General features: G+C 39.1%; 1 protein-coding gene across 1 annotated transcript in view; it reads right to left on the bottom strand.

The window, feature by feature from the left end:
• The window catches only part of HECTD1 (HECT domain E3 ubiquitin protein ligase 1), a 94,458-nt gene that overhangs the window by 51,564 nt on the left and 27,038 nt on the right, over positions 1-15,856 (bottom strand). Inside the window, exons 2-12 of the mRNA XM_065402935.1 lie at positions 13,173-13,407; positions 11,698-11,925; positions 8,745-9,026; positions 8,250-8,520; positions 7,076-7,152; positions 6,870-6,968; positions 6,029-6,143; positions 5,500-5,674; positions 3,205-3,343; positions 2,718-2,888; positions 1,339-1,561 (exon numbers count right to left, since the gene is read on the bottom strand). Coding sequence (XP_065259007.1) covers positions 1,339-1,561; positions 2,718-2,888; positions 3,205-3,343; positions 5,500-5,674; positions 6,029-6,143; positions 6,870-6,968; positions 7,076-7,152; positions 8,250-8,520; positions 8,745-9,026; positions 11,698-11,925; positions 13,173-13,407 — 2,015 coding nt within the window. The remainder of the gene's footprint in view (positions 1-1,338; positions 1,562-2,717; positions 2,889-3,204; positions 3,344-5,499; positions 5,675-6,028; positions 6,144-6,869; positions 6,969-7,075; positions 7,153-8,249; positions 8,521-8,744; positions 9,027-11,697; positions 11,926-13,172; positions 13,408-15,856) is intronic.

Raw genomic sequence — 15,856 nt, 5'->3', positions numbered from 1 at the left:
TCCCATTGGCCACGGTTCCCCGTTCCCGGCCAATGGGAGCTGCGGGGGGCAGTGCCTGGAAGTGAAAGCACAGAGCCCTCTACTCCTCCCTCCCTCCCCCACCCCACCCGGGGCTGCAGGGACATAGTTCCAGCCACTTCAGGGAGCGGTGCGGGGCTCGCGGCGCCACGGGGTAGGCAGGGGGGGGGGGGGTGCGCGGGCGTGGGGAACTTGGCGGGCCGCACGAAAGAACCACGCAGGCCACATGCAGCCCGCGGGCCACGTGTTTGAGACCCCTGGTCTAAAGTTACATTATTATAGTGTCTGATTCCATTATCAAAACCATCTTTATTAGATGTCCTTCATCAACATGCCTGTCTCATAAAAGGTGCAGTGTGGACCACCTTTTGGAGTGTAGAAAGCAGAGCTAAATTCGCTTCAGTGATTGAGTTTTTCTATACTTTTATTTTTCAAATATAATCTTAACTTTGACATTCCAGACTAACATATGAAGAAATGACAAAGTTTAAGGGTTTCTCCCTTTTAACAGTAGATACTAACTCAAGTTCAGATTTTTTTCTTGGAATTTCCATTAGCTTTCAACAGTGGAACTCCAACCTTCTCTTCTTTGAAGTTTCAAGCCACTAGGCTGATAAAGCCATTACACCCTGTTTCAATAATGAACCACAACACCCCGTTACTAAATTTCACAAATTATTGTGTGGTGTAATAGCACACTGCAGCTGATGATTTACAAATGTATGAACTGTTGCACTAGTGAAAAGATGAAACAAAGAGGATTGCTTCTGCTTCCTGGATAAAAGCAGCAATCAACACTCTTACTTAATAGAAGTTGCACATTCTGTACAGAGTATAGAAAATATGTTGCAGAATACTTATAGCTCCAGGTCTGTCACCTAATCCCCTTAACAACCAGTTAAGACACTGTGACGTTTCCCAAGCTTAATGAGAAACTTTCCTTTGTCTTCCAACACAGGCAATTTCATTCTGCCAGCTAAAAGCAAACAGTAAATTAACATTTCAACCTGTTTTCCTGGGATGGCCACTACAAAGTGCCTTTAATGATTGGGATGATAAAATTAAGCTTGCATGAAAAATCAAAACAAAATGAAGTTAATACACATTTACTGGCGAGATGTTTTCTGAACATAATCACCAAGAAAGTCAATTTATAGTCACATGATATTTGACAGAAGCATCACAATTAACTGACCACCTTCTATCTGTTTTAATGCTTTACTATTTAGTACACCAATTTCTATAAAACCGAATAGATCAAATTAAACAATATAAATAAACCAAGATTTCATTTATTGTGAAGTTGAGAAGAAATTATACCTGAACTATCTGATCCTCCTTCAGGACTCCCACTTGAATACATTGTTGCCAGTTTTCCATCCAAAATAAATCTGAACCATCCATTGCTACCATTAGACAGTTCCAGGGCTGCTGCATCACTCCAGATATACAAGCAGTCCCTTCCCCTAATGATGGACCACTCTCTCCAGTGATATGGTTTACCCTGCTGCAGTTCTTTAGCATCCTCTTGGGGTTCATCCTCCTGTAAAGTTAGATAAAATAAAGTAATTCAGGAAAGAGGTAATTTAAATAAACTTGCTGTAAAAATACAAAAAGTTAGACATAGAAACTAAATATTCAAAAATATAACCGTAAGCCATAAAATACTGATTTTAAAAGTTTTCTTTAAGGAATGTTTAATGAGAATCCGAATAAGCAGCAGTTCTCTCCATAAATTACCCATTATAAATGTTATTAAAAACCTACCTGTTGGAGCAGCCATCTTAGTACAACAATGGTAGTGTGGGGGGGCACTGACAAGGAGGAAACTTAACATAAGAGACTACAAAACAGTTTCCATCGTGCTTTAACGAAATAATGTTTTATTGTCTACTATTTCAACATATTTAATTTTTTAACTTCTAGGTTTTTCTTGTAGTTAAACCTATTTAAGTGTTCCAGATCTGTTGTTCATTTCCTTCAGAGGTCTGTAAGTACAGATCTACTATTGTGCTTTTTCTACCAAGAAAAAAAAAAAAAAAAGCTTTCAGTTTAGGCAATGTTGCATTTTTTGCAACTTGTTCTCCAGTGGTATAGCATTACATCACCTAGATGAGAGGAAAATCACCAAAGGTGATTTGATGAGTCAAAGTTAAAGTTGAATGGATGATGGAAATTAGCTGGGATGGTAGCAAGTAGTCAATTACATGGTAGTTGGGAATTGATACATTAAGTACTGTACATTAAATACGCATTCTCAAATTTTCTGTAATTTAAGGGAGTATTTTTCTTAGTTATGTTTATTTTAAGACCATTATTGCGAGGTTTAGAAATGTTAGCTATTTAGATATGACTATTTTTAAACTACAGTTGAAAATAGATTCATAAATCCTACTTATCAGTTATATTTCAGTAATTTTTCAAAGCACTGTATGAATATCAGCTAATTAATCCCTACAACAATTCAAAGAGGTAAGTATTATCTCTATTTTACAGATGGGAACACTGGGAGAGAGCTTGATTTACTGTTCAGATGCATATATTACCGAACAAAACAGTGGAGTCAATTTAACAGAACATATACATCAAGTACTACTGGATTTATATATGTATTTTTTCACATTTTCATGAAGTTGCAAAGATGTAGAGACAGAAGATGGCTTTGTAGAACAGACAAAGCTAGATAACGCTGTGCTTACTTTCTCAGGTTTGGACTCCTCTTCATTCTCATCATCAGAAGATGGTCCTGCCAAAGTTGACACTTTACTAATTACACCCAGCCTAGCAAGCTGGTCTAGAAAAAGGTCACCACCTTTATCTACCAAATCCCTTATGATTTGCAAGGCTAGCAAGTGGCCATCATCATCATCCTGCAAGAAATTGGCGTAGGAGGGAAAGAAGAAAGGAGAGAGGTGTTTACTGCAAGCCATTTCAAATTTTAAGGATTGTTAGTCCACCACTTAAGCTGTTCACATCATGGCCTATTGATTTATCAAAATTAAAAAACATCTGGTCAAAGACAAGGTGATATGCTATGGCCTAATATCAAGTAATCACAAAACACTGAACTTTATTTCACAGACAGATTCAATACATTGTAAAAGCAGTACAAAAAGTTAAAAGGGGGAAATTTTTTGTTTCTCAAATACAGTGTTATATCATAAATAATAAAAAGAATAAGCTCACCTCTTGATCAAGGACAGTAGCAGTGATCTCAACCAATACTGTGGGCAGGTTGTGACCAGCATCAGAATCACAAACCTCTTTTAACAATGCTTCAGAACAAAAATGAATCATTTTTCTAATGAGGGCAAGACTTGCTTTCCTTTAAAAATTAAAATAAAAAATTATTCCTTGCAAAGCTAAACAATCATACAACAAGTGATAAAAACTGTCTCAAAAAACGAGCTCCAAAGGTTTTTGTATTCTACTTATTATTATTATTATTATATTATCTCTAAAAATTATATCTGATAACTGGGACTGAAATATTGGAATGTCAGCTCAAGTTTTAATTCTTTTAACCTATATGTAAACAGAATCAAGAAGTGCAGAAATCTGAAGTCCCCCTCTTCCTCCACACCTTATCTCCATGCAACCTTACTCAACCACTACCACTCTGGAGATGTCGAACGTCTCTCTCCACTCCTGGCTAAACCACACTGGATTTGCTTCTCTGTCTCCTTCCTGGATATCCAAATCCCAACAACCTCAATACATTGAAAACTCAACTCCTCTTTCCTCATCCATTTACTATTAGAAAGACAAAGGCTTACGGCAAGAAGGGACCATTAGATCATCTAGCTAGTCTGATCTTCTGTATATAATAGGCCATTAAATTGCACCTGGTTACCCGGGTATGGAACCCAATAACTGTGTTTAACTAAAGCATAATGTGTGTTGGACTAACGTGTATCTTCCAGAAAGCCATCCAGGCTTGATTTGAAGTCATCAAAAGACAGAATCTGCCACATCCCTCAGTAATTTATTCCAATGGTTAATCACTCTCAGTGTTAAATTGTCTTATTTTAATTTAATTTGTCTGGCTCAACTTCCACTCACTGGTTCCTGTCATGCCTTTCTCCACTAGATTAAAGAGCCCTATAGTACCCGATCCTGGATGTCTACACTGCAATTTTATAGCCCTGCAGCCTGAGCCCTGTGAGCCCAAGTCAGCTGACAGTGTTTTATTGCAGTATAGACATACCTTAAGTCTCTCACTGTATGGCATTTTCTCCAGCCCTCTGATAATTTTTGTGTCTCTTGTCTGCATCCTCTTCAATTTTTTTTAACATCCCTTTTAAAAAGTGGAGACCAGAATTGCACGCAGTATTCTACCTTATACAACACCAAGGATTACATTAGTCCTTTTTGCCAGAGCATTACACTTGAAGTTCAGATAGAGATGCTTGCCTACCATGACCCCTCCATCCTTAATCCCACTATCCTCTCCATTCCAAAGAGCTGCAACCTTGCCGTCCCCTTCAACTCCTCTCTTCCATTATGTTTATCAACAGCATAAATCCTGACAGTTCTTCTGGAATATGCCCTTTTCTCTTCATGCCCAAAGAGTAAACCTTTGTCCTGATTATTTCCTGCCTTGGCTATGATAACCTCTTCTCAGGCTTTCCAGATTCTCACTGCACTCTTTTCAATCTGTCCAAAATACTGCTCCTGAAATTTTATCTGCCATTCCAACTACAGCCCTGTTCCTTCTTCAGTACCCTTCACTGGTTACCACTTTCTTTCTGCTTCAAATTAAGCTGTTTCTCCTGGCCTTCAAAGCTCTCTAAACTAGCTCTTCCCTAGCCCCTTTGCTCTTATATATTTTTATTTGCCCAATCCATCTGACTAGACATCACTTCTGGTCCTTCTCCCAGTCTACTATGATTTCTGTATTACTGTAGCAGCAAGGGACACTAACTGAGATCAGGAGCCTATTGTGCTAGGCATTGTGCAAACATAATACTCTTTGTGACTTCTCCCATGCAGCATCCCAAAGCTAGAGCATTCTCCCTTAGCCTGTCACATCTCACCCTGCTTTCTCCTCCAAGCCCCTTGCTAAAATACACTTCTTCCAAGACACCTGTAAATCCTACCTCTCTCTACAGAGGAAAAAAAAAATGATATTTAAAAGCCCCAAGCAAAAATCATGGAACATATATGCTAAATTTCTGTTCAATCACATTGCTTTTCATTACATTTCACATCAAACTATTGAGGTTACATGTGCTTTATCCTTAGAATAGTAAGTACCAGGATGAGTGCAGCAGCACTTTTCCCCGCCCCAAGTCTCCACATTTAAAAAAAAAAAAAAAGATCATTAGCCACTTGCAAATATCAAATTTTCAGATGATTTAGCTAATTATTGAAGAAATAGTACCCTATTGACATTTTCTATTGAGTTAAATCACAAATGTTTGTATAACTAATACACATACTACAGATGTATGGATACCGATTGGTATAAATAATTGTTACCTTATGGAAGGTAGCATAGTTTGTTGAAATGTTTGTGCAAATACAGGCAATAGTCTTTTCAAGTATATAGGTGCCATTTCTGGATCTCCTTTGGGTTCATTACATTCTTCTTCATCTTTGTTTGCATCTTTCTTTTTCTTTTCATCTCCTTTGTTAACTGGACACATCCAGTCACCTGCAAAATGTAATTTTTTTGGGACAGACATTTACTGACCCAATCTTTTTCCAACAAATAAAACTGAAATATCCATCTCCGATCATGGCTGGGAACCTGACCACACATACACATACTTCCAGAAAACAAAAGATTATTTTTGCAACACAGTATGTGGCAAATTAAGGGCCACATACTGAAAGCACTACTAAACTTCAATGGGAAAACTCACAGAAAGAGTTCTATATTAGATGCTTATGCCCAAACAGTTACTATTTTACTCCACTATGCCTCTACCAGGAGAAAATAAAGGGAAGAAAAATGCAAGCAGTACCACTAGAAGAGAAGAGTCAGGAAATAATAATTCACACTAACCTGGAGACTGAAGAATAGCCACCACTTCACTGTGCCCCCTTTCACGAGCTTTGTCTAAAGGAGTTTTTCCATCTTCATCTCTCAAATCAGGGTTCGCACCATGTCTCAGGAGAGTCTACAGGCAAACAAATTTTGAGAGAGAAAACTAGTAAAATTCCTTTTCTAAGTAACTAACCCTATTATCAACCTGCTCATTCCTGGGCTTCTCATGAACCTACCTACAATAGTAGAACATTGTGTGTATGTGATACTTACAGTTGTCTGTGAAACAAGTTCAAGTGGACTTGCACTTGTTTCACTGACCTAGCAGCACCAGAAGCTAGCTTTCCAATACAGTAGAACCTCAGAGTTACGAACACCTCAGGAATGGAGGCTGTTCATAACTCTGAAACATTTATAACTCTGAACAAAACGTTATGGTTGTTCTTTCAAAAGTTTACAACTGAACATTGACTTAATACAGCTTTGAAACTTTACTATGCAGAAGAAAAACACTGCTTTCCTTTCTTTAATAGTAGTTTACGTTTAACACAGTACTGTACTTCTTTTTTTGGAGGGGGGGTGGGAGGGGATGTGTGTCTGTTGCTGCCTGATTGCGTACTTCTGGTTCCAAATGAGGTGTGTGGTTGACTGGTCAGTTTGTAACTCTGGTGCTCCTAACTCGGAGGTTCTACTGTACAAACAGTGGAGATGGAACATGATGAATTTAACTATTTGAGAACACACTTATGTTAGACACTTTACATCACAGAACTTATCTTATTTTGTAGGAAACTTTAAAAAGTACATGCACAACAGATGATTTCTGCTTCAAAAACAGTACAGAAGTTTGAATTCACACCTTTGCCACTTGAGGCCTTCCAAAACATGCTGCATAATGTAATGACGACGACCTCTGACCTCTGTTAACATCAGCACCCCTCTCACAGAGAAATTCCACCTATAAAATATAAAGAAACAGAAGCTAGTTTCCTTATTTATACATCTCTTTGCACAGAGAATTAAATAATCTGTATTACTTAATTTCAGTTAATACATTTAACTTACCATTTCCTGAGTTCCAAAAGCTGATGCCCAGTTTAAAAGAGTTTGTCCTACATCATCCATAAAATTTACTTCAAAAGCTGAAAGTATTAGGTACAAGATAACTAATTAAAGTCACAGTACCATACATTTGACACCATTAATTTCCGATAAATAAAGTAACAATGTACTATTCTTTGGTCTTTAAACAAACTTTAAACATTCTCAACAGATTTCTAAAAATATTCTGAAAGTCTTAGTTGTGAATCAAGGATAAAGAACAAGTGGCTAGATTCTCAGCATTACCACACTTTTAGGAGTCTAGAAAAGCACTAGGATTCACAAAGACTGAGTTCCACATATACTCTCCCTATACAATGAATGGGGAGAAATAGGCACTTCACAAAAGCCAGCACAGCAGGTGGCTGCTCACCTCAGCAAACCAATGGGAGGAGTCAAGCCCCAGAGTACGTGCTAAGCTCCACCGCCTCAGAGACAGGAACCAAAGTCTGGGCTCCAGGAAGGTGCTTCCCTTTGCTTGGATTTCTCAGCTGCAAACCCCTTCTTGGTGCTAGGCGCCTATGCCATTTTTGCAAGAAGCTGCTCCTCTGTCCCCCCATTTTGTGTAAGCTCGTCTCTAGAGGCCCAATTCGGTAGGCAAGCTCTGATTATGCTTACTGGATCAGGCCCCGCCAGCGAGGTAGGTGGAAGAATGCACAAGTACTCCTCGTTCTTTTTGCTGATACAGACTAACACGGCTACCAGTCTGAAATCTATCATTACCCAGTTTGTTAATTACTCTGTGGCTTACACATCCAGACCCCTGGCACGGGGCTGCTGTGTGCATGCTCAGAGGCAGCAACATAAGCGCTTAGGGAACTTTTACTGCAAATATTCAGGTACTGAACAAGTTTAGGCACCCACAGGATTCAGGGACAGCTTTGTGAATCCAAGTGGGGTCTGGTTCTGAAATTTAAGCACCCAAGGCAGCAGTTAGGCACTTAAGTCCTTTTGTGAATCTAGCCCAAAGTAAGGATTGTTAACAGCAAGAACTAGCCTGATTAAGCAATGTAAATTAACTCACACTGTTGATAAGAGCTTTAAGATATCAACTATTTACTCTGACATTATTTAATTCACTATAAAAGTTAGACTTTGAATTAATTAAACATGCAATCTTCAAAATATTTTTGCCTACCTCCTGTGTCAATAGCATCTATTAGTGCATCAGTATCTTTACTGCGGATGCAGTCTATTAGCTGCCGATGAGAACGTTCCCCAGAACTATCCAGTCTACGCAATCCGGGGATTCTGCCTGTAGATCCAGCATTAGACTTTGGCAGGGCCTTTCGCCCTTCAAACAGTAGCACCAAAAGAAGATCTACTAAACGCATGGTATCCAGTACACATCTTTCATCACCCTGTAATGCACTTTCTATAGAATCTGGAAGTTCAGATCTTAGGAGATCCTGGAAATAATTAAAAGTCTGAACAATAAAAAAATATATAGGACTTTAGAAAATACATGGTTTTATTTCCATAGGAAATGTTTCTTTTTTCCTTTACAAAAAAAAAAAACACAATTTTTTATCATCACGAATAGAGGTTTTTAAAGTATATCAAGAAATAACTTTTACATTTTAAAGAAAAATATTGAAAAAGTGAAGAACTGTAGCATTTAAATGATTCTTACGTGCGTTACTACTGGAGAGCCTCTACAGAGGGTTGACAACAGACTCACAATAGTTGACACCTGATTACTCAATTTAGAGTCTGCAGCTGTAGATGGTGCTCCAGTGCTGCTCCGACCTGGTTTGCAAGCTGAAGATGGTCCTGATGCTATACCACCAGCTGCTGCCATGCGTGATAACAACTCCTCAGTTAGTCCATGTTTGGCTAATGGGGCTGGATCAACTCCACGACGTGTAAATCTGTCAGCTAATGAAGCAAAACATCTAAGCGCTCCATCTGAAACCTGTGGAAGATGTATATAAGATGCTCAAGATTTGTCACTTAAGGAGAATAGAGGCTCACCGTATAAACATAAAACAACAGTGCTTTAAAGCAGGGGTTCTCAAACTATGGGTCGGGACCCCGCCTTAATGGGGTCGTCAGGGTTGGTGTTAGACTTGCTGGGAGCTGAAGCCCGAGCCCCACTGCCTGGGGACGAAGCCAAAGCCTATGGGCTTCAGCCCAGGGCAGCAGGGCTCAGGTTATATGCCCCCTACCCAGTGCTGAAGACCTTGGGTTTTGGCTTTGGCCACCCCTCCTGGGGCGGTGGGGCTTGGGTTTTGGGCCCCCCCAACCCAAGGTGGCAAGCTCAGGCTTCGGTCCTCACTCTTGGGGTCGTATAGTAATTTTTGTTGTCAGAAGGGGATCGCAGTGCAGTGAAGTTTGAGAACCTCTGCTTTAAAGAAAAGCATCAGCATTATAAGTACAATATTTTAGCTATCCTAAACTATAAAAATAATTTTTAGAGTAGTTTTTAATAGTACCTATAATTGTTTTAACATCTCCATGACGGAGATATTGAAACAATGAAAGCTGTGATTTTACCTATACCTCCCACTAGAAAGTGCAGTTTGACAAAGTTACTGAAAAACAAAAACGCAGTTCATCATTTACCTATATGAAAAAGAGAAAAACTTTTGAAGTTGCTGTATGAGTACAGCACTAGTAAAAAAAAAAAGTGGTAGTTTATCAAAGAAACTAAAGGTTTCTCCTTAAATTTTACCTTAAAAGTTGATAGTTTCCCACCTTTTACACATTTGAATACTGAAATGCAATTTGTTCCTTCTGAGGGACCATGGCTATCCTCAGCAGGTCACTGCTCTGAGAGTGACTACCTTTAGAATAGTACACATTAGTTCTGCATTGTGGCCATCCCCTTGGCTGGAATAACCTATTTCACATATTAGGTTCAGGCTATGGGCATGTGTTGTTGTTCTGAATATTTCCAGGAATATATCTAATCTAGATGAGTATCATCTCTCCCATAGACTATTCAGTCATTCATCTAGCCTTCTTAGAGTGATCCAGACTGCTTGTGTGCTATGTGAATCACTGGAAGAGAATACAATTTGGGGCTCAGAAACATGCAAAAAAAAGTGACAGACAGACTGCAAGTGGGATTCTAGCACAACATGATCTGAATCACTGTTGAAAGCATAAGGAGTATGGTAGTGGGATCAGTTTGTGCTCCCTGTCCGTGACTTGAAACTGAAACATGGATGATCAGACCTCATCATCAGCACAGAGCCGGTGATTTAAGAGAACAGATTTAGAATGAACTGTCCCCAAGGCCAAATTATTCTGGTCTTAACTCCTGGCTTGACATGTGTGGGAAAACAACTGTTCCCATGATGTAAGTGACCTGAACCAGAAGTGTATCAACAAGGATAAGGATATAAATTTCCCTAGAAAAGTCCTATGTAAAAATATAAATATAAACATATATATATATATATATAAATATAAACACACATATATAAATATAAACATATATATATAAATATAAACACATTACATAGGAAATTTATGAAATACACAGATATTTTTATGATTCCTCAGGTCTCTTTCAATTCTCAAGCAACTCTCAAGGATATTGACACAGATTTACTTATGGATTCGTAGCTGGACATTAAACTATTATGTGTGCCATTAGGGTATGAGATGCTTCTGAAAGGTAATTCTTACAAAAGGATTACAAAAATATAGCCATACAATTTAGACCACAGGTGCATGGGGTTCAGAGCTTCCCAGTCTTGATGTGCTTGAAATGCAACAGTTTGGGGATGATGGAGACTTGAACAAAGGAGGGCTCAAACTCTATAGAAGGTTGGCTGCTTTAAGTGCTTAAGTATTTGCTAGGTGACCATCCAATCTGATGCAGAGCAAGGGGTCCTTTCATCTACTGTTAGAAAAGGATACGTTCCCATCTCCTAGAGTTAGCTTAAAAGGACTACTCAAACTTTCACATTAGCTGTTAATAAAACTCCAACTGCTGCTGACCCCACCCCACACACACTGCATTCAACAAGTTCATTTATTTCTCACTGGGCAGCACCAATTCAGATTACATAAACTGACAGAAGGAATATTTAATATAATTTTCCACTATTTATGATAGGTTTTTTCCTTACAGGTTAGACAAGAAAACGTCACATACAACGTCACAATGACTGAGCTGAAAAAATTTCAGAGTAATTTTTATTTAAGAAAATTCTTTGAAGAGACTCATGCAAGTTTTCTGAGATCTTGCAAGGGTTTGTTTCCATAAAAGCTTAGGGCTAGATATAGCCAGACAGCATGAAGCAATATTTTTGTTCTCTTGCTTGCAACTGAAAAAATCAGAACTATCACAATGATTCAAAGTCTCAAATTTTTCCTTCCTTATGGAAACTGTACAAAAAATTCCAACTGATGATTCGTTAAGCACAATTAAATTGTTGATTTGTAACAAATTCAACATACCAACAACAATAGCATATGTCTACATGTCATACATTCACTAACCTATAGTGGCAGCTGAAGTAGGATACTGCAAAATATAATTAACATCTAACCTGTACTTTACTTTAATAGCAAACTAAAAATATATTGATGTAACTCTCGTGCTACATAAACAATCATTACAAATTGCTTACCTGATGGTCTTCATGTTTTAATAAACTAGACAGGGATTCCACACAGATTTCTAATGAAGAATCCTGAGGTTCCATTTTGCCACAAAGTCTGGATACTACTGCCATAGCAGAATGTAAAGTATCTTTATGAACTAGGTGCCCACTATCACGAATAAATGTCAGCACACAGTTCAACCCACCGGCCTCAAACACAGCTCCTGATTCACGGGTACAGATTAGTTCTAACACCTGTAATACAATGAAATTGAACTGTAATGAAGTACATACTACTAGTTAGCCAACTGTTCCCTCCTCATCTCCTCAGCTGACGGAGGGGGCAAACCAAAATAAATTCAGTTCCTCCATCAACAGCATCCAAAGTTTCCAGTAGTTCCAATGCTCCCCCTCTAAGCAAGGGAGTAAATACAGCAGAATCCATATGGGGCACTCCATGTGGACCAGCCAGGAGAAGAGTTGCCTCACAACAGGAAAAGACTCTAGACGAACTAAGGGGCAGCTGCAGGCCTAAGGAGACCTTGATGAGAAACTGCTGAGAGTTAATAGATCTAGTGGGAAGGGGAGAGAACGTATGTTAGGGTATGAATGGTAACTAAGTGGATGGGGAGATGAACAAGTGACAACTTGGGGCAGTTCAAGAGTGAGTGAATGGTAAAGTGGTTTGAGAACAACCGGAGTGATCATTGTTTGCAGTGTTGTAGCCGTGTTAGTCCAAGGATATTAGAGAGAAGCTGGGTGAGATGATCCCTTTTATTAGAACAACTTCTGTTGGTGAAAAAGACAAGCTTTTGAACTACACAGAGCTCTTCTTCAGGTCATGAAAGAGATAGTCCACTGTGGGGGAGGAGTGGGGCATTGAGCAAACATGTGAGTTTGCAACTCCAAGGAAAAGATGTGTATGGGTGGGGTGTGTAGGGACTTCATGTGCAGTTATAGGGGCAGTAGTTATATGATAAGAGTAGTTTAATATATTTGTTTGGGTTGGTCAAATTTCTTGACCATTTTGCAAGGCTGCTTTAAGATCATAGCTAGGGTAACTGGACAAGCAGCATAAGTCCACACATAATTATATACAAAATATAAAACCAAGAGGTTTCAAATGGAAGCTTAATTTTCTTGTCTTATTCTGATCAGAGGCAACTCCCCTAATCCCTTTTTTTGTGGAGTTTTGAAAATGCTCTACAGTTCTATGAAATTAAAAATCAACTTTCTATTTATATTTAAAAATATGCACATTAATGCCTCAAGTTTCTCCTGATTTCACATTTTATATTCTTTGAGTTTTTTCTGAACAATAATTTCAGAAATGTTGGCATAACAAATCGACAGCAAAGACAATAAAAGTACAAGCAAGCAATTTTATCAGACTGAATAAAATAAGTTATTCCTGTTTTTAAATTCATATTATAAACAGATTTTTCAAAAATATTTAAATATTCTGCTTTCTATGAAAGCAGAAATCTATTAAGAACACTTACCTTTACACACTGCTCAGCCAAGTCTCTGCTGGTTCTGTTGTTAAGTTCAACAACAACTAAACGATTACAAAGTGCTTTGATAGCTCCATCTACTCCCACAATCCTACGGGTGCATTCTGCTGATACATCCAGGTAATAAGTTATGGCACGAGCTGTTACCTCTAACACATTGTCTGGCGCACTTTCATCAAGGAAAATCTTGCAGAGTGCTGGTAAGAAAGTACGAGGAGGGCACCTGTAGAAAGAGGTAATTACGTATCAATTACTGTACAAATTCCTCAATGTTACAATATTTCATACAGGTTCAAGTTAACAGGTTCATATTATCAAGTTAACAGGGGTACATCTTCCATATAAGTTTGGCAACAAAACAAACTCACTTGTCAACTAAGCTTATTGCAGTGGCATCTACTAATAATATACATGGAGTACAATGGCTCCATCAGGAACTCTTCAATTACCTGAAAATCAAAAAGGAATCCTACAAAACGTGGGAACATGGACAAATTGCCAAAGAAAAGTACAAAAGAATAGCAGAAGCATGTAGGGACAAAAATCAGAAAGGCTAAGGCACAAAATGAGTTACACATCTAGCAAGGGACATAAAAGCCAATAAAAAGAGGTTCTATACGTACATTAGGAGCAAGACAAGAGAAAGATGAAGGAAAAGGTAAGTTCTCTACTTAGTGGGGAAGGAGAGCTAATAATAGAGGACATCAAGGCAGCTGAGGTGTTTAATCCCTATTTTCCTTCATCTTCACTAAAAAGGTAAATTGTGACCAGACACTTAACATAATTCATACTAACAACAAAGGAGAAAGAACACAAACCACAACAGGGAAAGAACAGGTTAAAGAATATTTAGGTAAGTTAGATCTATTAAAGTCAGCAGGGCCTGGTGAAATTCACCCTACAGGACATAAGGAACTAGCTAAAGCAATCTTGGAACCATTAACAATTATTTTTGACAATTCCTGGAGCACCAGTGAAGTCCCAGAGGACTGGAGAAAGGCAAACAAATGACCTATCTTTCAAAGAGGGAACTGAGGGTAGGTCTACACTTACCCGGTAGTTCGGCGGCGAGCGATCGAACTTCTGGGTTCGACTTATCGATAAGTCGAACCCGGAAGTGCTCGCCGTCGACTGCGGTACTCCTGCTCGGCGAGAGGAGTACCGCGGAGTCGACGGGGGAGCCTGCCTGCCGCATGTGGACCGAGGTAAGTTCGAACTAAGGTACTTCGAACTTCAGCTACGTTATTCACGTAGCTGAAGTTGCGTACCTTAGTTCGAATTGGGGGGTTAGTGTAGACCTGCCCAAAGAGAATCCAGGAAACCACACACCAGCCAACCTAACTTCAACACTTGGAAAGATACTGGAACAAATTATTAAACAATCAATTTGTAAACACCTAGAAAATAATAGGGTTATAAGTATAGCGAACATGGAATTAACAAATCATGCCAAGCCAATCTGATTTTTTTTTTTTTAATAGGGTTACTGGCCTAGTGGATAGGGGGGAGACTGTAGACATGATATATCTTGATTTAGTAAGGCTTTTGACACAGTCATACAATCATAGAATATCAGGGTTGGAAGGGACCTCAGGAGGTCATCTAGTCCAACCCCCCTGCTCAAAGCAGGACCAATCCCCAACTAAATCAATTTTTTTTCTGCCCCGATCCCTAAATGGCCACCCTCAAGGATTGAACTCACAACCGTGGGTTTAGCAGGCCAATGCTCAAACCACTGAGCTATCCCTCCCCCACTTCCACATGACGTTCTCATAAGCAAACCAGGGAAATGTGGTCTAGATCAAATTACTATAAGGTGGGACCACAACCAACTGAGTAACTGTTTTCAGAGAGTCGTTATCAATGGTTGCTGTCAAACTGAGAGGACGTATTTAGTGGAGTACCAAAGGGGGTCTGTACTGGGTCCAGTATTATTCAATATTTTCATTAATGACCTGGATAATGGAGTGGAGGGTGGTTGGAAGGAGTTGCAAGCATTTTCATAGAATCAGAGAACTGGAAGGGACCTCGAGAGGTCATCTAGTCCAGTTCCCTGCACTTAAGGCAGGACTAAGTATTATCTAGACCATCCCTGACAGGTGTTTGTCCAACCTGCTCTTAAAAATCCCCAATGATGGAGATTCCACAACCTCCCCAGGCAATTTATTCCAGTGCTTAACCACTGACAGTTTGGAAGTTTTTCCTAATGTCCAACCTAAACCGCCCCTGCTGCAATTTAAGCCCATTGTTTCTTGTCCTATCCTCAGAGGTTAAGAAGAATAATTTTTCCTCCCTCCTCCTTGTAACAACCTTTTATGTACTTGAAAACTGTTATGACCCTTCTCAGTCTTCTCTTCTCCAGACTAAACAAAACCAATTTTTTCAATCTTCCCTCATAGGTCATGTTTTCAAAAACTTTAGTCATTTTTGTTGCTCTTCTCTGGACTTTCTCCAATTTGTCCACATCTTTCCTGAAATGTGGCGCCCAGAACTGGAGACAATACTCCAGTTGAGGCCTAATCAGCGCGGAGTAGAGCGGAAGAATTACTTCTCATGTCTTGCTTACAATACTCCTACTAATACATCCCAGGATGATGTTTGCTTTTTTTGCAACAGTGTTACACTGTTGACTCATATTTAGCTTGTGATCCACTATGACCATCAGATCCCTT

This window comes from Emys orbicularis, chromosome 4 (assembly GCF_028017835.1).
Source record: "Emys orbicularis isolate rEmyOrb1 chromosome 4, rEmyOrb1.hap1, whole genome shotgun sequence".
In the NCBI taxonomy this organism is placed as follows: Eukaryota; Metazoa; Chordata; order Testudines; family Emydidae; genus Emys; species Emys orbicularis.
The sequence above is the reverse complement of the archived record's forward strand: the minus strand, read 5'-3'. Positions and strand labels throughout refer to the sequence as shown.